General features: G+C 48.8%; 2 protein-coding genes across 8 annotated transcripts; both read left to right on the plus strand.

Moving 5' to 3' along the window:
* Positions 1 to 67: 67 nt before the first annotated feature.
* On the plus strand, positions 68 to 5,367 carry LOC108123922 (uncharacterized). Its single transcript, XM_017239331.3, has 12 exons — positions 68 to 638; positions 711 to 760; positions 822 to 1,017; positions 1,085 to 2,105; positions 2,163 to 2,509; positions 2,569 to 2,640; positions 2,695 to 2,978; positions 3,027 to 3,207; positions 3,267 to 3,527; positions 3,583 to 4,041; positions 4,102 to 4,278; positions 4,343 to 5,367. The coding sequence occupies exons 1-12, from the start codon at positions 603 to 605 to the stop codon at positions 4,493 to 4,495; spliced, it is 3,237 nt and encodes a 1,078-aa protein (XP_017094820.2). The 5' UTR covers positions 68 to 602; the 3' UTR covers positions 4,496 to 5,367.
* A 595-nt stretch (positions 5,368 to 5,962) lies between these two features.
* On the plus strand, positions 5,963 to 23,042 carry LOC108123859 (regulator of G-protein signaling 7). Of its 7 annotated transcripts, XM_017239239.3 has the most exons (10): positions 5,963 to 6,480; positions 10,510 to 10,688; positions 10,750 to 11,725; positions 11,784 to 12,796; positions 15,759 to 16,274; positions 16,532 to 16,639; positions 17,490 to 17,738; positions 17,797 to 17,949; positions 18,012 to 19,115; positions 19,246 to 23,042. In XM_017239239.3, the coding sequence occupies exons 3-10, from the start codon at positions 11,105 to 11,107 to the stop codon at positions 19,304 to 19,306; spliced, it is 3,825 nt and encodes a 1,274-aa protein (XP_017094728.2). In that variant the 5' UTR covers positions 5,963 to 6,480; positions 10,510 to 10,688; positions 10,750 to 11,104; the 3' UTR covers positions 19,307 to 23,042. The 7 variants fall into 7 exon arrangements, with proteins under 7 accessions (XP_017094728.2, XP_017094723.2, XP_017094726.2 ...); XM_017239234.3 differs by lacking the exon at positions 16,532 to 16,639 and having other exon boundaries at positions 5,964 to 6,480; positions 17,815 to 17,949; XM_017239232.3 differs by lacking the exon at positions 16,532 to 16,639 and having other exon boundaries at positions 5,965 to 6,480.
* The last annotated feature ends 2,649 nt before the right edge of the window (positions 23,043 to 25,691 follow it).

A 25,691-nucleotide genomic window follows, 5' to 3' on the forward strand; every position in this document is an offset into this window, starting at 1 on the left:
AGAGGGGGTTGTGCTTTTTGTCAGTGTATTCCCGTTTACGTCAGAAAGCGAACTTACCCACAGCTGTGCCAGCTTTCCGCCAGGTTCTCCAGCGTGGGTTAGCTTTTCGAGCGAAGCTTTTCCGACGCTTTGTCAGCTGCTCCTTTTCGTCCTGGCCAGAAACGAATGGGGAGAGTGGAGCCAATGAGCGAGCGACTAGTGGCTAGAAGCGAGAGACTCGCAAGAGAGGGTCTCGCCACTCGCCGGACGAGCCAAAGGCCGAGACCGTGGCAGAGGCAGCAACAGCGGCAGCGCAGTTACAAAAACTCCCTACAACAAATACATACATGCAAAGGACGGCAATGGTGGCCAACAAAAAGCGTTAGAGCCACCAGGACAGGAGGACAACTCGGAGAAAAACGGGGTAAGGATCCGATTTGGCTCCCGAGTAGGATCCTCGCAAGTGGGTAAGTGCCAGCTTGGGGAAAGTGCCACAACGGGCGAAGCCCACTGCAGTTCCCAGGTGCACAGGCACAGGCACAGACACAGGCACACGCGCACACGCATGGTGGTGGCATGCAGCAGGATTAGGCAACAGAAAAACGGCTTCGGGACAGGACAGGATGGCGCTGGTGCACACGTACCTGGGCACATGGGAGGTGAGTCTTTCGCCCATATCGGGAATCTGCTCCCTCCTAGATCTCTATTCCGATTGCTCTGCCCCTGTTTAGATTGTTTGCTGCACCTTCGAGGGAAAGCGGGAGCTGTCCGGCCTGGAGGGGTGAGTTTTAAGAGGATTCAGCATCAAAAGGACACTTACGAAAATAGTATTTTCTATGCAGCATTAAGTTCCGGCTGGACGACACCAGCGACATCACCTGGTACAACGACCTGGTCAGCCCCCTGCCCGAGTCCAAGGACTGCGGCCCCTTCTGCGAGTCGGCGAGTGTCCTTTTCAGCTGCGAGACCTTCGATGTCCACGAGACGAATCCGCGCCTGGTCTTTGGCGCCTTTGCCGGCCACAGCATTGAGTTTAGCGTGAGTTTAGAGTCGCCTGCCTTGACCTTTGACCCAACTTATCCTCTGTAACACTTCCTTTCCGCAGACCAACACCCTCACCCCCACAGATACCCTGGTGCTCAGCTGCGAGAACTGGTATGCCGTGGAGTGCAAGCGCCTGCAGGACGGACAGGCCGCCGGCCAGGAGAAGCAGCTCAGCTTCGGCGAGGCCCTGCAGGAGTCCTACTTCAGCGACGTAGTGGTGAAGAGCTCCGGCGGAATGGACTACGCCCTGCACGCCTCCATTCTCCGGCTGAACGGCTTCGACTGCAGCATGTGCGTGAACAGTGCCCCTTCCTCTGCCGCCGCGGCCGCCTCCGGGCGTCCTGCCCCGAGATCCTGTCACAGCGGACCAAATACACCCAACCCCATTCGAATCTCAGTGGCCCCCGCCTCCTCCGGCGACGGGGACGAGCAGCAGAAGTCGCTGCCTCGGCTGAACTTGTCGCCCATCTACCTGCAGCCCCCGTGCGACTTCCAGACCCTGGCCGGAGCCCAGCGGGCGCACCAGTTCAGCAGCAGCTTCACCTGCCTCAGCAATGGCAACGCCGAGGACGCGGAGGCTGTGAATCGGACTGGACTGCTGGGCCTGGAGGGAAACGCCGGCGGCCTCTTTCGGGTGCCTCCTACATCGCACTCGGACTCACACCTGGAGACCTCGCAGGCGCACTGCAAGAACATCTTCAACTTTTGTCAGGATCTCGTGCTCCAGCCCACGCCCACGCCAACACTGACGCCCCTGCTAGCTCCTGTCTCCGCCGGCGGCCTCACCGTCTGCGGCATCCGAAGACCCCCGCTATCGCCGTACCGCGCCCGTAGCCCCTCCCCGTTCCCCAGCTCCATGGACACGCCGCCCTCCTCGCCACTGACTCCCGTGGGCGTCCTCTGCAACCTGCCTACGTTCCTGCTGAGCCCCATCCTACACTGGCTCTACACCGAGTCCCTGCTACCGGACCTGGACGAGGACGTGTGCGAGAAGCTGATCAGCTTCGCGGAGACCCAGCCCTCGCTCACCAAGCTGATGGAGCCGACCCGCAAGTACCTGAGGCTGATGCGGCTCAAGAAGTGTAAGTGTGGTGGAATGAGGTTCCTTGAGGGTTCGATACAATTTTCATCCCTTCCAGTTGTGGTCAATGTTACCATGGATCTGCATGGCATCCTGAACCGGGTCATCCAGTGCCTCGACCCCGTCAACATCACCCACGAGCCGGCCCAGCTGTACACCACCTTCCAGGACGCTCTGAGGGAGTGCGCCATAGGCTGCGCCAAGGTGCTCCAGTTCTGCAACATCTTCATCACCGACGCCACGCACATGACCCGCTACCAGAAGAACGAGATCGTCAAGTACATCCGCACCCGCATCCCGATCTTCATGTCGCAGATCCAGCAGCTGCTCCGAAACGTGCTCGGGGTCTTTGTGGGCCTGAGCGTGGACGAGAAGGCGGAGCTGGTGACCTATCTAGTACCTGAAGCAAGTATTCCTTGAGAGGATTCCGTTTCGAGTCTAATCCTGATACTTATCCTTTCCAGATCGAATCAACCTTATTTGTACTGACCGCTGTGATAGAGGAAATCAAAAATTCACTGGAAATCATGTGCAAGGTGAGTGATCCTCTAGCTCTAGAGGGCTCTAGGCTACAGCTTTTCGCCCTGCAGGACCTCAAATGCTCCCACTTGGACCTCCCGCTGCAGCAGCAGCAGGTGGACGACGCCATCGTCATGCAGCTCCAATTCGCCGACGGCGGCGGTGGGGAACCGTCCCCACGTCCTCGACGCGGCGCCCCCGTGGGCCTTACGCTCTACGACAATCTCGCGGATAAGCAGCGACTCAGCTCGGCCGAGAACGACCTGAAGTTCGTGCTCTACATGTACGAGGTGCGGAAGATGCGCGACATCTACGGACGGATCGTGGCCGCTTTGGAGATAATCAAGGATAAGAAGTGAGTTGCCTTCCCAGTGGCCTCTAATCTGTCTAATTCCGTTCTCAGGAGCACCTTCTGCGACATGGACTTCCTGAGCAAGAGCAGTACGATTAACCAGAACCTGGAGCAGCTTATTGTGGACATACCCGCCTACATATTCATCGTGGAGAACCTGTCGGACCGCCTGGACGACAAGCTGGGCTGGAAGGAGTTCAAGTTCTGCTTCAAGTTGGCCACCAGTCAAATAGTAAGATGGGGTAACTACTTTTCGGAAGACCTTCTCTAACCCTTGTCCCGCCCACACAGAACGGGGTCATTGCCAAGCTGCTAGACCACAAGGCAGCCCTGCGGGACGCCATCAGCCAGATCTGCCAGTTGGTCCGCAAGCAGGAGTTCACCCAGGCCGTCGTCGAGCTGGGTCTTCTGGACGAGTCCAGCAGCCTCATCAGCGAGATGAAGGGTGGCCAGGTGGCCGACCACGAAAACAACCTCAACCAGGAGATTAGCCCCGCGAAGGACACTCTGTATGTGGAGCGGAAGCAGTATTATGACTACAAGAGCATCAAGGTGGGCTTCCGAGTCACATATCCGGCGAATATCCGACTTAATACATCCCTTTCAGCTCAACCTCATCCGGCATCTCTGCGAGCCGCCGATCGCGGCCAACAGCAACCTATCGAAGAATGCCCTGCGCCTCCTGCACTCCACCCAGCTGGCTGACATGGAGTTCGAGGTGCACACCTACACCCCCGTTCCCCAGCAGGTACTTCCCTCGGGCGAAGGAGATGTCAAGCAGGATGCGGAGGTCAGCGCGTCCCCTGCTCCCTGCGCCCTTCAGGTGCACAGCTTCAAGGCCCACCGGGTCATCGTGGCCGCGCGCTGCGAGTGGTTCAAGAAGGCTCTGATGTCCGGCATGCAGGAGTCCATCAACCGGAAAGTAATCATCACCGACACTTCACCCGTCATCTTCCGGCGGCTGCTGCTCTACCTGTACGGCGCCCCCATCGACCGGACGGTGGGGGCGGAGCAGGTGTGCGAGCTGATGCTTCTGGCGGATCGCTACTCCATCGACGATCTGAAGGTCTCCTCCATAGGGCTCCTCCTCTCGTCCATATTATTGACTGTTATGTTTGGCTTTCAGGAACTCTGCGAGAACACCCTCTACTCCCTGATCGACGAAGACTCCGTGGTCTGTCTGCTGGGCATCGCGGACCGCTACATGGCCACTGCCCTGAAGTCCAAGTGTCTCTCCTTCCTCTCGCAGCACGCCCAGCTGACCAAGTGCGAAATATTCAAGGAATTGCCACAGACCCTTCAGGTGGGGACATCTGTTATCACTCTTCTCTCTTAGAAATACTCGAACTTTCCTGTTTTTATTTCAGCTCGAGGTGATGGATCTGATACACTGGTTCGGTAGGGTCTCCGAGCCGTGGAACGACCGCGGCTTTAAGCCACGGAGCAGCTCCCGCCACAGCCTGAAGAGTCCTTCGAAGCCCCGATCGCGGTCCCGCAAGTCATCGCCCTCCTACATGTGACGCCGACAAAGCGCCACCGAACACACGAATGCCAACTTCTTGTGATAATTCTAGAAGACTTCGCTAACCAGGAAATCCAGGAATCCCCGAATGGAATTGTTTGGTAGTCAGTAAGAGGGTGCAGGAGATGGAGTAGGATCGGCAACAGGACTCAGACTCGGACTCGTAAGCGGAATCGGATCGGAAACGGAAACGGAAACGAGAGTTATTAAAACAGGACCTGACTTTAGTGGGTTTTATTTGATTCACTAGTAGCTACATAGAATTTACGGAGTGCATCCCACTTCTCCCCAAAAACAATTGATCCTTTTGCGAAGATTGCAACCCTCTGCCCTCTTCCCATCCCCCCCTGCATGTTTGCGTTTAAGATAGTATATAGGAAAGCGACGAATCTTAACAGTGTAACGAGGCCAGAGTCTAAGGATAGGCAGGAATTAACAAGGAAGAGTCTCTTCGATTCGACATGATTTGATATTTTGTACAATGTAGTCTGATTGGTAGGTAGAATCTAATCATTTCCAAATCTGAAAATCTAAGATCTGACAAGTTATGTAGTTTTGTATTGGGAAATAGGCCAAAAAATTTACACTATACATTATAAACTGATTTGTGTATTTTGGAGCACACTGAAAACAAGTAAAATTGAAAATGCAACTCAAACACACACGTTTCTTAACGTATTCAACCTAATATGTACGAAGTTATGAGTTATTGCCGCGGCAGGGCGAAGGTATCGCGAGAGAAGCGTATTTTTTCATTCGATTTAAAACAGTATAAAATTAAAAAAGGAATTATATACATATATGTACAAAATATTACGTGTATATACTATATATTACTGTACTAATTCAATACATTTCTTGTTGTCTTTTTAAAACAACTCTCGAGTCTTTCTGTTCCATCTGGCTGGGGTCCCCCAGGCAGGCATACCCCCTATCAGCTGTCCCTTTCGCTTCCGATGCAGTGCAGTGATGGGATACACACTTACATTCACGGATAAGCCCCGGCCGAGGGAGGGACGAAGGCGAGGGTGGAGCTGAATATTGGGCGCTCGTGGGCGGAGAAAGTCGAGAAAGGCGCAGAGTCAAAAGTTTTCCAGCAACGAGTACTGGACTCGATAACGTCAGTGGCTTATGAAAGATTCCGCTAATCGCTCGCCAAGGGGTTGCCGCCGAGCTTTGCTGCCAGAGACAGGACTCGGAAAACAGCTAACTGTAAATGCTGTTACTAACGGGAATCCTTGACAAGATTTTGTTTAAATTTAATGGAAATTAAAAGGTTTAAGTCTTTATAGTTTTAAGATAAAATTTCTACTGATTAGTTGGTGGTATAAATTCACTTTATTGTAAAAATAAACCGTTAGTTCTAGCGGTTTTTGGCCATTAGCGGAAAAGGCCAAGATGGCTGCCCTGCTTCCCATGCAGTTCCGCTCGGAAAGCTCTCTCTCATTTCGGCCACTCGTCGCCCCGCTCTCGCTGTCGCGGCGTCAGCAGCGCTCTCTCCAGCCAGCAGGGAAAAAAGTGCCAGCAGGGAAAATCCATTTTCCATTTTCCTACACGCGGACACTGGCTCAAAGTATCGTGTGCGGCGGACGTCCTTGCGTGCGACGGTGTTTTCAAGGAGCCCCAAGAGCAACATGGAAACATAATAAGAGACGGCAGGAGTGACGGAAGACCCTAGGCTGAGTTTTCAAAGTCGCGCAAATCAATAATTATCCAAAACGAAAATCGAAAGCTGCCCCGCAAAGTGACTTCTAGTGCCATTTTCCTCCATACGTGTGTGTGTGTGTGTTTCTTTCTTTCATTTTTTTTGACGAGAGTGTCCTGTGCTGTGCTGATCGAAAAGGAATACGTGGAAACAAATTTTCTTTTGCGTTTTTTTGGCCCTTTTTTTGGAGAATCGCGAGAGTCCCCGAAGGAGACGGAGAAGGCATCGCACTGAGAAGCGCCACTGCCAAATGAGCGAGGGAAAGGGAGCGCAATAAGGTAGCAAAAAACATTCGGATATTGTTTGTGTGTGTGTTGGTGTGTGTGTGTGTGTGAAAGAGTGTGGCACAGTTGCAGAGTGCCGTTAGTTATGTTAACATTGACAGTGAAATTGTTGAGAGTTTTTGCGTGAGCCTGGCTGGCCAGGAGGCTGTTTGCGAAAAAGGAGGAGATCCGCGACTGTTTGTGTGTGGCCAGCGGAATGGAAAATGAAAAAGTTGTGAAAATGTGCCAGCCAAGTACGCAGCCAGTCCAAGAGTTGCTCCCCCCCCCTGTCTTTTCTCGGTTTTTTTGCTTTTCGTTTTCAATTGACCCAGGCATTGGGTACACTACATATGCACTCCACCACACTCGACAGGCCTGAGTGTGCGTGTGTCGGTCGGGGCGAGGGTGTGCACACAAACACACAATATGGATGCCGGAGAGGAGAGGAGCGGAGCGGAGCGGAGAGCCCCAGTTCCGGGAGAAGTTGCGAACCAGCTGCTCGTGGACGTAAATATTTAATTGCCATTGCCAATGCCCACTGGATGTATACACACGATTGTACGAAATTACGAAAATGTGTATTTGTGGATTTGTTTATAGATTGCGGCCGAAAGCGATTCACGGCAACTGGTTGGTCCGAGAAGTCTGAATGCTGCAAGTACCCCAGAATAAGCGTGGGAGGAGTGGCGGGAAGATTGCTAAAAAGGGGGGGGGGGGGTAAAAACAACAACGACGATGGCCAAAGGACACAAGGTCCCCCGTCTCTCACGTCGCTTCTTCGGAAACTCCAAAGAGCACATATGTACTTCGGGCCAAAAGGAAAAGAAAATGTTTTGCGCATTTCGGGGCCAACTTTTCTACTTTTTGGCCAGCCACTTTTTTTCTCCTCCTTCCTGTTGTTGTAGAAACCGAAAAAGAGGAGAGAACCCCGTGGCAGGCTATCTACTGCGCCTATTAAAGCTTTTTGTTGCTCCGGCTCTCTCTCTTCGCCCGCTGCGTGCATGTGTGTGTGTGTGAGCTTACACACATACGCCCTGCCACCCACCGATACCCACCCACACCCCCACCCACACCCCCACTCACACACAGACAGTCCTAGGCTGACACTGTACCGTTTTAGTTTATTAGCTTGTAATGTGCCCGTGTATTAGTCGGCCAGAGGTCCGTGCGGCAGGCGGCGGGCGGCGGGACTTTCATTTTTTGTTTTTCGGTCCACTGGCGGCACAGTGAGGCCTCCTAGTGAGCGTTTCGGTCCGCGAACAGTAAAAATGCAGTCGCAATCACGAACAGAACCTCTAGAGGACCTCCAGAGCGTGCCTGTTAAAGCCGATATTACTCATACGCCATGTGCGCGCTTCATTCAAAAAAGTGCACTCTCTGGTTGATTCAAAAAAAGTTTGCTTGTCACACGCTGCGTATGAGTGATACTCCGACCCCGCACTCATCACTCATACGCAGTGTGGTGCAGGAACTTTTAAATCAATTAGGACCTAGTTAGGAGTATTATGCGAGGGCTACTGTACTGCGTATTCGCAATTTTGATTTCAATTGCGACGTAATTGCTCCGCCAGAGCTCGATCGGGGGGCGGGAAGATCAAAGCTGTGGGGACTAGGGAGAACCCCTTCTCTCCGGGCGACCGTGTGGGTGCACTTTAAAGATTAAGATGGGCCCGAGCTCTTGTGGCCTTGATCAAAGGAGCGTGTGGGCAGATTAAGCCGTCAAAGAACGTAAACAATGGTGCATCTTGCAGTAGCAGTAATCCATTAACAAAGCCCCTCTGCTCATGGCTTACGGCTTATGGCAACTCAAGAGCCGTGCCACAGCCATGGCTGTAATCGCATCTAAATCAACTGCGCCGTGCCCACTGCACCGTGCGCTCTACTGTTTTGTTCCGCACTGTCCTGGCACTGGGAAGGTACTGGGATGGTAATCAATATCAATGCGGAGATAAGCCCCACCTACCCCGACGTGGTGCGCTGGTTCACGGCCACCGGACCAAGTCCTCTTCACCAACTGCTGCCGAAGGAGCGAACGTCGGTTGAACGCCGCCTCAAAGTTCGCTTCCCAAGGAGGCTTACGGAGGAGGCCGCACAGCCTGCACTTGCAAACAAAGGCTGAGGAGGGTGATTAGGACTCTTCTGCCTTTTAATTGGACCAAGTCGTTTTCCCAAATTCACGGAGGCATTAATCACTCATACGCAGTGAGTGCATTCGCAGCTTGGCCCGTGGGATCAAGACTTTCCCCGGGAAATCATTCCTCTCAATGAGTCGAGTCCCTCAGCGTCCACCGATTGCCTTCAAATCTATTGGTTTTGGCCAGTTTCATATTTTGCAGAAACTTAAATAAAAGTTTAATTGCCAAATTTCCAAAGGAAGGCGAAGGCAAACACAGGAGGTCGCCGAGACGAGACGAGACGAGATGGCTGGAAAGGATAAACAGTGGAAAAGGGTCAAGACTAATACAAGACGCAGCTCTGCCAGCAAATAATAATTATATATTGTGTATGTACAGAGAGTAGAAGTTCGGAGGGACCCATTGGAAATCTGTGTGCTCCGCCGTGTGCCGTGTGCCTTTAGAAAAATACAGCGTGGCAAATTAATAAAGTTCTGCTAACTGTGCGAGTGTGTAATTGCAAATAAATAAAAAAAAAAAACAGAAAAGGGCGGCAGAGGCGGCATAAGTCAGGAGAAACTACAGCAACGCAGGCAGGAAACGTCCCTCGCAAACGGAAACTCATTTGCCAACAGTTTCAAACCAACTTCCGGCCCAGTAACGACGCCAACGACAAATGCACGACAAAAGTCACATTTAAAGAGCGGCTGAGGAAGGAGTGGGACAGTGCCAGGGCACGACTGAGAGGCACCGAGGGAGCGAGTGAGAGTGCCAGAAAGTAAAAGAGAAATGCGAGAGAGAGAAAGTGAAAGAAAGGACGAAATCAAAAGGGCTGAGGCTGAGGTTGGGGCTGAGGCTGAGGCTGAGAGCCGAGTATAATGTAGTCCGTCCCTAGAACGTAAACAAGTTCGACACTTTTGACCGTAATGATGTTAAATTTGTAACCAAATCAAAAGTCAAACAAATTAATTAAAAGACCCCCATCCCCCCCGTTTCACAGAGCTGTGTTCTGGCCATAAAGAGCAACTTTCACCGCTCTTTGATTCGGGACTGGCCAAAGTCGCAGTTATGCCGGAGTTCCCTCGAAGGGAAAGTGAAAATGTGACTAGTCTCTCTGCAAGGCCTAAGGTGGAATTTCTGAAATCGTGGCTATGCAATACCCGGTACTCACTACTGCCAACCATTCACGAAGTTTTGAGTTTATTTATAGTCTTATTTTTAAAGCTTCCACCCTCGATTGATTATTGTTTATTAACTGAGCGCCCTCTGTGTCGTCCTCGGCCCTTTGTGGGGCAATCAATGGAGGCTATGCAACACAGGGCGCATTCTGCATAACTCGATTAACCCCTTCCAATTAGCTGGAAGTACGCATTTCACCCCAGGAAGTGCGTTCCATGGACTTCAAAATGTATGTACCTAGCTGGGAGTGATCCAAACTAGGCACGCTAGGCATGCTAGGCACCTGTGCCAAATGGGTATCGTTCGTATGATATATGTTTCTGCGGGACTCCATTATCTCCCGTGTAGTATTTCATTTGAACATGCACGCCTCGTCGGCCTGCTCCATTTCTGATTAGAGGTGATAAATAAACCTCCAACTTTGATTGGCTTTGGGCTCTGGGCCTCGGCAGCAGGACTTCGCAGCGACAAGTGCTTCAAACGGCTTTAAACACACAAAAGACAACCCTAGTGGCATTGAACTTTTGGGGCCAGCGTCCAGGGGGCGCACGAAAGTCTGCAGGACTCGATCGAAGTCCTCAAACGTGGGACTTGGGATGTGGGGACGTGGGCAAGTGCGTGCGTTACATAAGTTCGCGCAGGCACGCACAAAAAAGGCGAATGGCTCATACAGACAACGGCATGAATCCCACTCCGCCCAGACTTGGCTTTATTATTTTCAAACTGACGCCTATTTTTTCCTGTTTTGCAGATTGAATCCCAGGGACTATGACAGGCCTGCAGTAGTCTGCAGCCACTACATGGCTAGAGGAATACACCAAACTTTACGCACAAGAATCTGCAGCCTACCGGCGCAGGATTCAACTAAAACTGGCTAGAGGCGGGCCTTTGGGGAAAGGGCCATCGAAACTGAGCAAATCATGAAACATTGTAGGCCTTCCTATATTTTATTGTTCGATTTAAGCCACCTAATGCTTTATACTCTCCACAGCAAATATTTCCATACACAAGGACATGATGGAATTCGGATAACTGCACACAAGGATATATTGTCAAAGAACGCTCACGCAGGAGTCGAGAGAAGAAAAAGGAGAAAGTGAAAAATAAACAAGTACCATGAAACGAACAAAAGCCACAGCGCGGAAGAGCACGTAAAACCGACACGAAAACACAGCACACTTCCGGTCGCAGGACCCCGGAGTGAACTTTTGTGTGGTCAATAGCCAGCTGACACCCAGCAGCAGCAGGAGCACGAGCAGAAGCAGGAGACACACAAGGAGCGGGAGCACGAGCCGGAGCAGGAACCGGAGGGCAGGATAGTGCCAAAACGGCGCACAGTCGCGGCTATGGAACCTCCCGGCGGAGTGCCGCCGGATAGGGATCGGCAGCTGGTGCTCCGCAATCAGTCGACGGCCCTGGTCCCTGTGGTGGTGACCTCCGTACCAGCACCCGCACCCGCCACCGCATCCGCAGGCACTATTTTAACCACCCCCACTCCCACCCTCAGTACGCAGGCCCCGGTCTGCGTCAAGCCAACCAGTCTGAGCCTCCAGCCCCATGCCGTGATCCAGGCGATGCAGCAGTTCTCACCCTCGGCCGCCGGGAACAACAATCCGGCGGCTGCACCCGTTCTGGCCACGAGCGGCAGCAGCGGCAATGCTAACAGCACCAGTCCGGCCCTGGCCTCCACAGCGACCGCCATCTCCGCCACGACTCAGGCCGCCACCGCCTTTAGTGGCAGTTCTGTGGGCCACCACCACTTGCAGCACCACCAGCATCCCCACCAGAAAACTCTGCCCGCGGCAGCGACGGCTCCGAATGCCGCTCCCCATCACGGATCCATATCCGGAATAGCTCCTGCTCCCGTTGCGGGCAGTGGCAGTGGATTGCTGGGCTCCGGAAGCAGTGGCGGCGGCAACCAGCAGCAGACCATAGAGAAGCTATCGCGACCCATGGCTTTCGATAAGGTGAGTCCTTGGTCCTCCAATTTATACGGCGTAGATATCTTAATTCCCTTTCTTTTAGATGGAGATGTTGGTGCGGGAGATGCAGGATCAGGAGCACGGTGTTCCAGTGCGGCAGCAGAAAATGTTTCTGACTTCCATACCCTACGCCTTCATGGGCTACGATCTGATCGAGTGGCTGATGGACAGACTGCAGATTGAGGAGTCCGAGGCCCTCAACATCGCCAACCAGCTGTGCCTGCACGGCTACTTCTTCCCGGTGAACGACTCGAAGACGCTGACCGTGAAGGACGACTCCTCCCTGTACCGCTTCCAGACGCCCTACTACTGGCCCTGGCAGCACAAGGCCCCCGACAACGTCGAGTACGCCATCTACCTGGCCAAGCGCTCCCTGCGCAACAAGCAGCGCCACGCCCTCGAGGACTACGAGGCGGAGGCCCTCGCCTCGCTCCACAAGAACCTCAAGGGCAAGTGGGACTTCATCTCGATGCAGGCCGAGGAGCAGGTCCGGCTGGCCAAGGAGCGCAAAAAGGGGGACAAGATCGTCGGCGACTCCCAGGAGCGGGCTTACTGGCGCGTCCACCGTCCACCCCCGGGCCAGTTCACGCCCCTGGAACCCTGTCCAGTGCCTTCGCGGGACCGCCAGGGCCTGAAGCCCAACAAGAAAAAGACTGTCGAGGACCTGCAGCGGGACGTCGACTACCTGGGCAAGTCCCTCAACCGGACGCGCATGAAGATGTCCCAGGCCTGCGAGTCCCTGGTTGGCTACTCTGAGACCTTCACCGAGTACGACTTCTTCCTCCAGCCGGCCCTGCCCTCCAATCCCTGGGTTACCGAAGATATTGCTTTCTGGCAGCTGAACAACACCTTCGTGGAGGTGCCCACGGAGAAGCGGGTCAAGCGCTGGGCCATTTCCATCGAGGAGCTCGTGTCAGACCCCACGGGCCTCCAGGAGTTTACGAGCTTCCTCGAGAAGGAGTACTCTCACGAGAACATACGCTTCTGGATCGCAGTAAATCGGCTTCGCCGTTCAGCCCACTCCCAGGTGGCCCGAAAGGTCAACGAAATTTATGAGTAAGTACAGAAGTCGTCTTGGCCAATATCCCTCCGATCCTTAAGCGGAATACCTTAATGGATTTGTAGTTTAATTCTCCATTATTCTGCATCAAAACCTGGACAAGAATTTTCGGATCCATTTTTTGTAAATTTTCTCTGGGGTCTCACATGAAATTTAGGGGAACCCATGGGAGGTCCATGTGGTCCAGTGCGGAAGCCATATCTTGGCCAATATCCCTCTGATCCTTAAGCGGAATACCTTAATAGATTCGTAGTTCGATTCTCCATTATTCTGCATCAAAACCTGGGAAACAATTTTCGGATCCATTTTTTGTAAATTTTCTATGGGGTCCCACTTAAAATCAAGGGGAACCCATGCGAGGTCCATGTGGTCCAGTGCGGAAGCCATATCTTGGCCAATATCCCTCTGATCCTTAAGCGGAATACCATAATGGATTCGTAGTTCAATTCTCCATTATTCTGCATCAAAACCTGGGAAACAATTTTCGGATCCATTTTTTTCACATTTTCTATGGGGTCCCACATGAAATTTAGGGGAACCCATGGGAGGTCCATGTGGTCCAGTGCGGAAGCCATATCTTGGCCAATATCCCTCTGATCCTTAAGCGGAATACCATAATGGATTCGTAGTTCAATTCTCCATTATTCTGCATCAAAACCTGGGAAACAATTTTCGGATCCATTTTTTTCACATTTTCTATGGGGTCCCACATGAAATTTAGGGGAACCCATGGGAGGTCCATGTGGTCCAGTGCGGAAGCCATATCTTGTCCAATATCCCTCTGATCCTTAAGCGGAATACCTTAATGGATTCGTAGTTCAATTCTCCATTATTCTGCATCAAAACCTGGGAAACAATTTTCGGATCCATTTTTTTCACATTTTCTATGGGGTCCCACATGAAATTTAGGGGAACCCATGGGAAGTCCATGTGGTCCAGTGCGGAAGCCATATCTTGGACAACATCCCTCTGATCCTTAAGCGGAATACCTTAATGGATTCGTAGTTCGATTCTCCATTATTCTGCATCAAAACCTGGGAAACAATTTTCGGATCCATTTTTTGTAAATTTTCTATGGGGTCCCACTTAAAATGTAGGGGAACCCATGGGAGGTCCATGTGGTCCAGTGCGGAAGCCATATCTTGGCCAATATCCCTCTGATCCTTAAGCGGAATACCTTAATGGATTCGTAGTTCAATTCTCCATTATTCTGCATCAAAACCTGGGAAACAATTTTCGGATCCATTTTTTGTAAATTTTCTATGGGGTCCCACTTAAAATGTAGGGGAACCCATGGGAGGTCCATGTGGTCCAGTGCGGAAGCCATATCTTGGCCAATATCCCTCCGATCCTTAAGCGGAATACCTTAATGGATTCGTAGTTCAATTCTCCATTATTCTGCATCAAAACCTGGGAAACAATTTTCGGATCCATTTTTTTTAAATTTTCTATGGGGTCCCACTTAAAATGTAGGGGAACCCATGGGAGGTCCATGTGGTCCAGTGCGGAAGCCATATCTTGTCCAATATCCCTCTGATCCTTAAGCGGAATACCTTAATGGATTCGTAGTTCAATTCTCCATTATTCTGCATCAAAACCTGGGAAACAATTTTCGGATCCATTTTTTTCACATTTTCTATGGGGTCCCACATGAAATTTAGGGGAACCCATGGGAAGTCCATGTGGTCCAGTGCGGAAGCCATATCTTGGACAACATCCCTCTGATCCTTAAGCGGAATACCTTAATGGATTCGTAGTTCGATTCTCCATTATTCTGCATCAAAACCTGGGAAACAATTTTCGGATCCATTTTTTGTAAATTTTCTATGGGGTCCCACTTAAAATGTAGGGGAACCCATGGGAGGTCCATGTGGTCCAGTGCGGAAGCCATATCTTGGCCAATATCCCTCTGATCCTTAAGCGGAATACCTTAATGGATTCGTAGTTCAATTCTCCATTATTCTGCATCAAAACCTGGGAAACAATTTTCGGATCCATTTTTTTCAAATTTTCTATGGGGTCCCACATGAAATTTAGGGGAACCCATGGGAAGTCCATGTGGTCCAGTGCGGAAGCCATATCTTGGACAACATCCCTCTGATCCTTAAGCGGAATACCTTAATGGATTCGTAGTTCGATTCTCCATTATTCTGCATCAAAACCTGGGAAACAATTTTCGGATCCATTTTTTGTAAATTTTCTATGGGGTCCCACTTAAAATGTAGGGGAACCCATGGGAGGTCCATGTGGTCCACTGCGGAAGCCATATCTTGGCCAATATCCCTCCGATCCTTAAGCGGAATACCTTAATGGATTCGTAGTTCAATTCTCCATTATTCTGCATCAAAACCTGGGAAACAATTTTCGGATCCATTTTTTTCACATTTTCTATGGGGTCCCACATGAAATTTAGGGGAACCCATGGGAGGTCCAGTGCGGAAGCCATATCTTGGCCAATATCCCTCCGATCCTTAAGCGGAATACCTTAATGGATTCGTAGTTCAATTCTCCATTATTCTGCATCAAAACCTGGGAAACAATTTTCGGATCAATTTTTTTCAAATTTTCTATGGGGTCCCACATGAAATTTAGGGGAACCAATGGGAGGTCCATGTGGTCCAGTGCGCAAGCCATATCTTGGCCAATATCCCTCTGATCCTTAAGCGGAATACCTTTATGGATTCGCAGTTCAATTCTCCATTATTCTGCATCAAAACCTGGGAAACAATTTTCGGATCAATTTTTTTCAAATTTTCTATGGGGTCCCACATAAAATGTGGTCCAGTGCGGAAGCCAATATCTTGGCCAATAGCCTTTTGATCCCTCCTAGGCTTCAAAGAACTTATGCTTAATATGGATTAACCGAGTATCGTTGCTACTCCTGAAAGTAATAACTTTAATTCGATTTTTGCTAAATTTTTTATTAACGTGCATCAATAAATTTGTTAATAATTTTAGGGAATTCCTGAAGCCTGGAGCCCCTTGCGAGATTAACATCGATGGCAAGACGATGGAAAGTGTTCTGCGTGGCTTGAAGAATCCCTCTCGCTTCACGTTCGACTCGGCCTCGGAACACATCTACATGCTGCTCCTGAAGAAGGATTGCTATCCGCGTTTCATCCGCTCGGAGCACTACAAGCGCCTCCTGGACACCGGAATCCAGCCCTCGTACAAGAAGCGCTTCTTTAATTTTGGCGGCGTCAGTGGTGCCAAGAAGAAGATGACGGCCGCTCTCTCCAGCCAGCCGAATCTCGGCGATGCGGCCAAGGGAAGCGGAGCAGGCGGCGTGGGAGGAAGTTCGGGGAGCTCTATGATGCAGGCCCCGCCTCCGGGAAGCCTCGCCAGGCGACGCGGCAGCGATCGGAGTCTGACGGGCTCCGCCCACGAGTTGGCCGTGATCGGGGTGAACAAGGACGCGGGGTCCAAGGTGCCACACTCCCATTCGCAGAGCAACCTCAGCGAGATCCCCTTCAGGTAAGTTTTTTGACAGGCAGGGGAAGGAGAAGCCTGCAGAGGGCCCGTATAATATGAGTGTGTTTGGAACTCTTATTATTTTCGAGGGAGCCTTTGTTTTTGGTTCGCCCTTTTCAGTTGCTTGGATTAAGTAAAGAAATGAATAATTACGAATCATGATTTGATCCTTGGTTGTTACTTGAAAGAAAACTTGAAGAACTGATACTAAATTGATTATACCATGTACCATGTCACACCATACGTCACACGCACCGCAGTAGCGATACAGTTTATCGAGGCGATATGCCCCATCGCCACATGGCGGTCATGGATATCGGGATATATGCGGCTTACGGAAATCGCGAAAGTAGTTTACAGCCACTTCCGTAAGAACTCCATTTTGCTTTGTTTTACCAATCGCCTACCTACCACTTGCATTCCTCAAAATGCTACAACTTTTCCAAACAACTTATTACCGTAATACTAGTTTTCTCCTCATTTTTTACCGTTCCATCTGTGCCCTAGACCCCAACCCTGACCCTAGACCTCCTATACCCACCTTAGTCAAATGCCCAGCCATTTTTCAGGATGGGCTTTAATACTATTAGTTATCTTTAAGACCGCCTTGAGATGAAGAGTAAAGTTCGCACTAACTCTTTATCTTAATTCAGAATTTCAATGAAAATAAAGATACAGATACTCTTTAAGTTTGTCCGTTTGTCCGCTGAGTAGATACTGTACTGACTGTACCGTAGATACTTCTTCAGTAGATACTGAGTCGACTCTTGCTAACTAGTGTCTTGGAGAGTACTTAGCGGGGATCCTATCTTACCTCGTTGGCTCTAACTACCTTCCGGTCTATCTTCCGAGTCTCTACCCCACTACTTCCACCGCCAAGTCCTGTTTTCGTTGTTGTTCTTTAACTGTGAAAACTGGTTTCGATCGTTATAATGCTCGAATGTTTGCTGTTGTTATTGTGTGTTCTGTACTGAAAAAAGAAAATTGGCCAAATGGCCTTTGTTTATGATGCTTTTGCGCTCCTTACCACCTCTCTATCCCCCTCTCTGTGTCTTTCTCTTTCTCTCTTTGTCTGTTACCAATGTACATATAAGCATATGTGTGAGTCTTGACATTAAACACTAGCCATCCTTTTCCACCACTGTCTAAGTGTACGAGAAGAGAGTCCCGCGAAATCTGCTATAATCCCCTCGAAATGTGTGTGTATTGCCCTCACAGAGAAACGCCCAAGACGAAGTCCACCGTTCTGGAGCCGAAGGACGCCACCACCTCCTCCCTGGCCAGCAGCAGCGCGGTGTGTCCCTGGGACGAGCCGGCAGCAGCAGCTCCGGTGGCTCCTGCCCAGGTGAAGCTATCGGTGTGTCCCTGGGACCTGGACAATGCAGCCTCAGCGGAGAAGGCGGAGCAGGCGGCCCCAGGACCGTCGTTGAAGACGTCGACCGCCTCTCAGCCCTTACGGTTGACCAGGTAACTGGGTCCGGATCCTCCGAATGACCTGATTCCTGTAGTCCCATTTCATCTCCAGCACTTCCTCCGACAGCAGCGACGTGAACGACCGGATGCAGCGGAACCTGGGCATCCGCCACCAAAACACAGTGGACAGTGGCGAAGCCAGTGTAAAGCGCTTGATTCCCAACTTTCCGGAGCAGCGACGGGCCTCCGTCTCCTTCACGCCCAGGTGAGGATTCAATGGCGCATGTTTTGAAAGTCCTGTTTCTCTATTTTTGTTTCCCGTTGTAGCCACACTTCGGATTACCAGCTGGGGCGCACTCCGACGACCACATCCTCGCCATCTGTAGGCAACCCAGAGGCACCTCCTGGCCCTGTCCCAGGTGTGGTGGCCACCAGCTCCTCCGGTAGCTTCGCTCCCTTGCAAGCCCGCAGTAGCGGATCCGGATTTGGCAGCGGCGCCATCGTCAAGGATCCGCACTCCGGTTCCGATGTGGACGTGGAGCTGGAGGACGAGCTCAGCAATATGTCGCTTTGCGAGCGGAACAGCGAGAGCTCCACGTCGGAGCTGCCCGTGGTGATGGTGCCCACCCCCGCACAAACCCCGCCGCCCGTCACCAAGGTCACGCCCCCGCCCCCACCGCAGGGAGCGCCTGAGCCAGTCGAGGCGCGTCGCCAAGTGGAGGCCTCCACAAGCCCACTGTTGCAGGAGCAACTGACCGAAGCTCCATTGACCCTGGTGAAGGAGGTGCAGATCGAGCTGATCGAGGCCAGGGAATTCCATTCGGAACGGGGCAGTCCGCCCATTATCAAGGTGCTGGAGCTGGACCTGGAGGTCGTTAGCACGGATGACACCAAAAGAACCTTTGCCACCACCACAAGCACCACTACCATTACCACTACCACCGAGGATCCCGATGAAGTCCAGCACGAGCCGGAGGCCGAGGAGAAGTCGTCGGGCCAGGAAGAGGAACAGGAACCGAGGGGTGTGCTCGAGGAGCTCTCGCCTACCACCGACGAGTACCAGGAGGGCCTCCAGTTCGGCAGTGACCCCAAGGACGTGGTCGACGACTACGAGAGTATAGACACCGACCTCCAGCTGGGCTACATACCGCCGGCGCCCACTCCTGCGCCATCCTTGGCACCCCTGGCCGAGCTGGACGTAGACACGGTGGACGACGAGCTGTGCGAACCCTATCCAGATCCCGAGCCCGTTGCCCTAGTCCCAGCCGCAGCCACGCCCACCTCTAGCAACGAAGAGGCGCGCAAGCGTCGCAAGAAACGAAACTCCGAGGGCAAGAAGGTCAGTTCCCAGGACGAAAAGGACAAGGAGAAGGCTGGTGGCAGCAGCATGGAGGCCGCAGACCACAACGCCGTGTGCCCCTGGGAAGATGAGTTAGTAATGATGTTGGTATAGGCCTGTTTCAGGACTCACATAATACCCAAAAGCTGAAACAAGCCTATATTCATAACTAATTTCTCCCGCAAGTGGAACTCTTTTGCTAATCCCTCCAATCTTTTACAGAAACGTGAGCGCCAATGACGGAACCTTCGTGAAAACCTACGCCACTCTGGGGTACTTATGAATAAAATCGAATCTGTTCAAGACAGTGGTCAACAAGTTGCTGAAAAGGAAGCCGCACAAGAAGTAGGGGCTCGGGTAGGGGCAAGTGGCGAGTTGCAACTCGGGTGCATGGCACACGAGGTGTGTGAGACAATTGAGTGTATTCATATGTAAATGTTGCAAATGCTTCAGGACGTTCTTGCAAGGAGGGAGGAAAACAAATACGAGCCAGGTGGACGGAGGAGTGGTTTATTGCTGAAATTTCAATATATACATTAAAAACAAATAACAAGAAAAACTAAAACAAACCAAAACGAAATACTTTATCTGCAGAATGTGCATACTTATTTACAAATGAAAAGTTGGCTTAATCAGCCTAATTAGGCATTAATCGAATTGGATATGAAACTAAATCTAATAATGAATGTTCAAATCACCGCAGAAGCGTCTTTCTGATCAGTTGAAAACGCCAAACCCAACTCCAAATCCAACCCCAAATACAAAACCAAAACCGAAACCGAAACCGAGATAATGAATAACTAAATAATAGTATAAATAGATGAGAGGACTTGGAATCGGCATCGATACCTAAGGTATACAAATATACAATTTTATTTCATATCGAAAGTCACAAAAATAATAATGGAATGGGGATAGAAGAGCCAGAACACGATCCATGTAATATGTCTAGTTCAATCGTTTTGTTGGAAGCCCCGACTAACTACACCAGTTTTACGTTGGCTCTTGTCCTAATTATAAGCCAAAGTTTCTGCGCAAGGAGTTTTGTTTTAATTTACAAGATATTGAGTTGAGTCGAAGGAAAGCTGTTTCATTTCACATGTACTTAAAATTCTCACGAGCCCCAATATATACGTGCATTGCAATGGAACCGTTTTCTCAAGTACAAAGTATTTTCATTGATTATTAAGATGAGGATGAGGCCGAATGCTCAAAAGGCAGGACAGGAAAACTGAGAACTCCATCCCGATATCTCCTATCTATTAGTATTTGAAGACGAGCCGATATCCAATTATTTTTCCAATTAGAAGCGAAATCTGAAAACTAAAAACTGACTTGCGCAAATACTTTCTTCCTACTCCAATAATAAATGCTGTGCATACTTTTTCAACTCAACTCTTTTTAACAAAAACTATGTGTATTTAGCTGCCCGCCTAAAAACAATCACAGGAATCGAGCTATGCTGTGTAAAATAAACTAATGAGAATAATAAAACTCAATGAGAAATCTGGTAAAAGTACCGATATATATGTATGTATGTATATGTATAAACGGCCAACTCTTAAGATCAAATACTGTTCCATTCGATGCACTGATCGATCGAAAAAACATGTTAACAATAAACGTTTACGATGAAGCAAATCAAATTAAATTGAAATCCTGGTTGTTCGCGACTAATACCTTTATATGAATCGAATGAAACGCTAAATTAACGAAAAACAAATACTATTAAGCTCTAAGTACATTTCTATTTTCATTGTGCATATGAATTAGCTATACTTACTGTCAACCCAGTGTTTGCTGTTAGGCAAAGTCTTTGTATGCGATATCTGAGCTAACCTTTGTGCTTTCTACGCTAAAAACAAATACATTTTCAACTATTTCAATTAACTAAAGCTCTAACAAATCAAGCAAAACAAAACATAAGACGTTTACAAGAGTTACATTCAAATGGAGATCTAAGCAAATCAAAGTGAGATAAAGTTTTGGATGTTGCATAGAGTGTTACGAGAAGCGAGTGGCGAGTAGCGAGAAACGACTAGCGAGGAGCGAGGAGCGAGGGGTGATAAGCGAGAAGGATGTGCCATGTTTAGGGGCGTTCGTACAAAAAGTGTACATGAAACCACCGTTAACTTTGCTTTATGCGAGCCGAGCAATTAAAGAGTTAAAAAACAAATAAAAATATAAAAAATATAACAAAAAAAAAAAAACATACAGAATCAGCAGCAGCAGCAGCAATAGTTCAAAATTGTTGTCAAATATAATAGCAGCTTTTAGAACAACACCAAAATGAGAGTTGTAGTAAATGCGGATGAAAAATTGTATTGTTGTTGTTTTTTTTATGTACATTTACTTTTTTGTATTACAAATTGTTGTAAGTCAAATATGCCAAACCAAAATAGTTTAATAAGAGTTTACAACAAATAAAAAGGAAAACCACTTAAGTACAGGCAAGATATGAATTACTTTAAAACAAAAACCAAAACAAAAACCAAAACCAAAAACCACAAGAAAAAGTTCCGATTGTTTTGAATAGTAGATGGTGTATATCTTTAAAATTGCTTATAATAAGTAATCCATACATACATATTTATGGTGGTATGTATTTACATAAACAATAATTTAAAATAAATAACAATATTAAGCGGCTGTCAGGATCCTGGCCCGGTGCTCAAAACATGTAGAGTAGAACACGAGTGTTATTCGTGGGAGAACCCATTCGTTCTTACCCATTCGGCCGTGAAACAACAGAGTTTTTGACTTTGAGGCCAGCGATTTCAAGTTTAAATTTTTCTAGTATGACCATTTGAAACCCTTCGGAGTACCGGGTATCAATAGTGAAACGCCACAAAAGAAAGTGCGACGGAAGCCGCCACAGCGCCATTTTGATAAAAATAAACAATTAAAAGAGAGACGATTCAAAAGCACTTGTGTAACTTAAATAAATTACATAAGTACGTACTACTTCACATTCGACGTGAGTGTAGCTTTGCCCTACAAATATTTACTTTAATTTCTGTGTAATTAGTGCTCATATCACTGATTAGATAACAGAAATGCGCAAAACAATATGCTTATAAATAAGTTTCCAGAGCTTTTAGTGAACGTCACATATACATATATGTATGTCATATATCTGGGTTATGAATACACAGTTGTGAGAAGGGCAGCCTCGATGGCGTTGTTCACATACATGTATGAATATATATATACTCATTTACATATAACTGCGTGCATGTTCGTATATATATTAATATGTGTATGGAGGGTCGTTCGGGACGAAGGGGCATTCGAGCGGAGAAGGGCGAGAGGATATATATAATATATATATATACACATATATTCATATATATATATATGGTATATATGATTAAGTATATTTACTGATTGTTATAGCAAATTTAGTACTTACAACCAAATTACAACAGAATAAATCATTGTTTGTCTATTTATTATGCCATTGAAAGTATAAGCATAAGTTGAATCCAAATATACCTATATATATAAATATATATATATATGTATAATTGAAATATACAAGAGTGTATGTGGGTGCGTATGTGTGCTCGCGCATATATACGTGCCAGGACATACCGACATACATATAAGTGTATACAGCTTATATTAAAACCAAAGGAAAACAAAAAGTGTTTAAAACATGAAATATTTTGAGAAGCCCCAAAAGAATATACAGCAGAAAGTTAGTCGGTAAACTAAATCAAATGTAAAACAATTTAATGTAGACTGTACTAAAAAATTAATGAAAATTGAATATCAACACTCCATCACGCAAAAACCAAATGGAAAACGCAAATTTAATAGAGTTGATGGACAAATTATTTGCACAGTGCAGAAAAACGTGTTATAAAATTATTATACTATACAAAAACAGATATATATTATTGAATTATGCTGATAAAATTAAAAACAAAGCAAAAAAAAATGAAAAATATGTAAAAAATTCAAATACAAAATGATTTAAATGAAGTACAATAAATATTCAAGTGAGAAAAATGTAAGTTCTGTGCATCCTTACTGTCTTTGTGGCTTGCAAGAATCGAGATGGAGTGGGCTGTTTAAAGGATCTCTAAAGCCTCCTCCTTGGGGGCAAAAGTTTTTCACTCTGCTGCCACCGAGCCACCGACCCACCGTGCCACCGTGACGGCAAAGTTGCCACGAGGAACACCTGTGCAAAGAGGCCAAAAAGTGGCAGCAAAAATCGGCCAAGTGTAAGCAGTGAATCCTTTCAAAGGCGTGGGCGGGTACGACGAGTACGAGGAGCTGCTGTGCAAATGCAGCTGCATCAAATACACAAAGGATCGGCAGAGGGGGCGACGACGTGGGCGGGTGCCTCGGTGGTTGCACCGACTTCGGTTGCAGTGGCAAGTTACTAAGCACATAATTTGGTTTACCGCATTGCCAAACATGCGCCGCCAGAAACACGCACGCCCCTGGAAACCCCCCTTGTTCCACACACCCTTCCCCCCCTGACCAGGCCCCTGGTTTCTGTTAATCTTTGGCGAGAAGAAACTTTTCTTAGGCACTGTGGATGCTTCACGAAGTCTACGCCCTGAATTCATGGATGTTTTTGATAGGGCTTCGCCAGGGAGGAAAGAAACATCTCCTTTAGCGAAGTTACACGTCGTTGGGGGTCTTCAGAAACTATCTGATAATTTGGATCCAGCACCCACTGTGCCAAGAAGGATGCTGTTTGCCATTGTGGCTGGCTGAAAAAGTTTCCTGCGTGGGCCCCGCAACTTTTCATATGAAATGTGCAAAATTACACACGCCTCCGGCCAAGAAACGAGCCGACAAAATATTTTGAATGTTTTATTAGCTCAAGAGCGGTAGCCACGAAATGCAATTGCAGTGGGCTTGTACTTAATTAAAGCGTAATATCCTTGTCCGTGTCCATGTCCATGTCCGTGGATGCGCCAGTCAGCGCCCAGTCAACGGGGTTCGGGCAGCCGGGGCGCAGCGAAGGGGGCGAACGTTGACAAGGCCCATCAGAGGAGCGTGAAATATGGCCACTCTAAGCCAGGCCAAATGGGCCATTCCGCCCTCGAGGCCCGTCAACAAAGAGGCCGAACACAAATCATTTCAGGCTAGAACAAGTTGCATGGGTGGATCGCTTCGGAGTGTGGACTAGCGCCACACCCTTCCTGCAACTACCAAATATCCCCTGAAACAGTCAACCATCCTTTGAAATTCAAGTAGCAGTACTAGCACTGGCCATCCTCCATCCAAAAGCGAATCCACCCGAACGATGGCAAAGTATACAAACGCGTGGATTTTTCTTGTCCTGCATTTCTTCCAGCATTCATGCACTCATTTCAGAAATTCATTCAATTCAATTGAAAAATGGCTCTGAAATATTTGACGCATGCCACCGTGGCAGGGATAGGAGGGGCAGGAGTTGGGGGCCTGGTGTTAGAGGGGCGTGGCCAGGGACGAGCCAGAGTCGAAATCAACTGTCACTTGCAGGGGCAACGTGGGCAGCAAAGCGTTAAAAATGACTGTCATAAATTAATAAGCGACGAGCGGCGTTCGAGTGACGCATCGAAATTGAATTGAATATATTTTTCGCTGAATTGCATTCATTATTCATTTACAGCTGCCTCCAGACATTTCACTGGCACATTTCTACATTTCTTCTATTCCCCAGGCCCCCTTCAGCGAGGCCAGCCCGGGCTTTAATTGCTTGTAAAAAGTGCAATGCACCGTAAGCGGAATCTCAACATGCCCGCTCCTGGCTCTCCAGGCCACCGGGGCAGGGACAGGGCCAGGGGCCTGCCCGACGCTTCTCAATTTCAATCCCAATCTGGTCATAAACGTGACAATAATATAAATCAGCAGATTGTGCCGCTTTCGGGCGCAGGACCGCAGGAGCAGAAGGAGAACCAGAAGCAGAAGCAGGCGGAACAGGACTCGATGCCTAGGACCTTATCATCGTAATCACGTTCCCCGGATGTCCCCGAACCCCCACTTTTCCACTATCATCGTCGCCATCGCCGGCATTTAAGTTAATGCCCACATGCGGCGACAGCGTAAAATGATTTGAGTCCTGGATTAGAGCCCCCTGGCAGGAGGCAGCAGAATGCAGTCAGACAGGAGTCGCAGGACCCTGTGGGGCGTGGCCACTGGTTGCAGCCAAGGTAAAACGTGCCGCTTGTGGAAATAAAGCGTGTAATTGTTTCGGCAGATGCCGAAACGTTTTAACAGCTAATTAAGGGGCCATCACGACAAAATGAGGAAGGACAATGAAGAAGCGCCAGGATATGGAAAAGAATCGCTGTCGAGAGGCTGCAATCGATCGGATTGGCTCTATGATACCCTGTAGTTGTCCCGTTATCGGAGGGGATTGTCTTTTGAGCATTCTTGGTAACTGTATTGCTTATTTATTTTTTGTAGCATACTTATTAGGGCAGTTAGGTACTTCCAAGTGACTAACAAGGCGTATACTTGATATTGGGCTTAGAGAGGCGGAAACCATTACGTATACGCAATGTTAGACAGATGCGGATATTAAAAATCCGCCTTGTTGTCATAAAATGTAATTTTGAATGCAGTCTGACTTCAAAATTAAAAGTCCTAGCCTTGGAATCCTTTTGGTTGTCAAAACAAAACATTTTCCCAACTGTTATCCCGGAAAGTGAGTCGCCTTTCAC

The sequence above is a fragment of the Drosophila bipectinata genome, chromosome XR (genome assembly GCF_030179905.1).
Source record: "Drosophila bipectinata strain 14024-0381.07 chromosome XR, DbipHiC1v2, whole genome shotgun sequence".
NCBI classification, from domain to species: Eukaryota; Metazoa; Arthropoda; class Insecta; order Diptera; family Drosophilidae; genus Drosophila; species Drosophila bipectinata.

Excerpts from the sequence above, each read along its gene's own strand:
- LOC108123922 (XM_017239331.3), top strand. The coding sequence starts at position 603 with ATGGCGCTGGTGCACACGTACCTGGGCACATGGGAG. Across the intron at positions 3,208-3,266 it reads AGTTGGCCACCAGTCAAATA|AACGGGGTCATTGCCAAGCT; the intron begins GTAAGATGGGGT and ends CCGCCCACACAG. Across the intron at positions 3,528-3,582 it reads ATGACTACAAGAGCATCAAG|CTCAACCTCATCCGGCATCT; the intron begins GTGGGCTTCCGA and ends CATCCCTTTCAG.
- LOC108123859 (XM_017239239.3), top strand. The coding sequence starts at position 11,105 with ATGGAACCTCCCGGCGGAGTGCCGCCGGATAGGGATCGGCAGCTGGTG. Across the intron at positions 16,275-16,531 it reads CTCAGCGAGATCCCCTTCAG|TAGCGATACAGTTTATCGAG; the intron begins GTAAGTTTTTTG and ends CACGCACCGCAG. Across the intron at positions 17,739-17,796 it reads CAGCCCTTACGGTTGACCAG|CACTTCCTCCGACAGCAGCG; the intron begins GTAACTGGGTCC and ends TTTCATCTCCAG.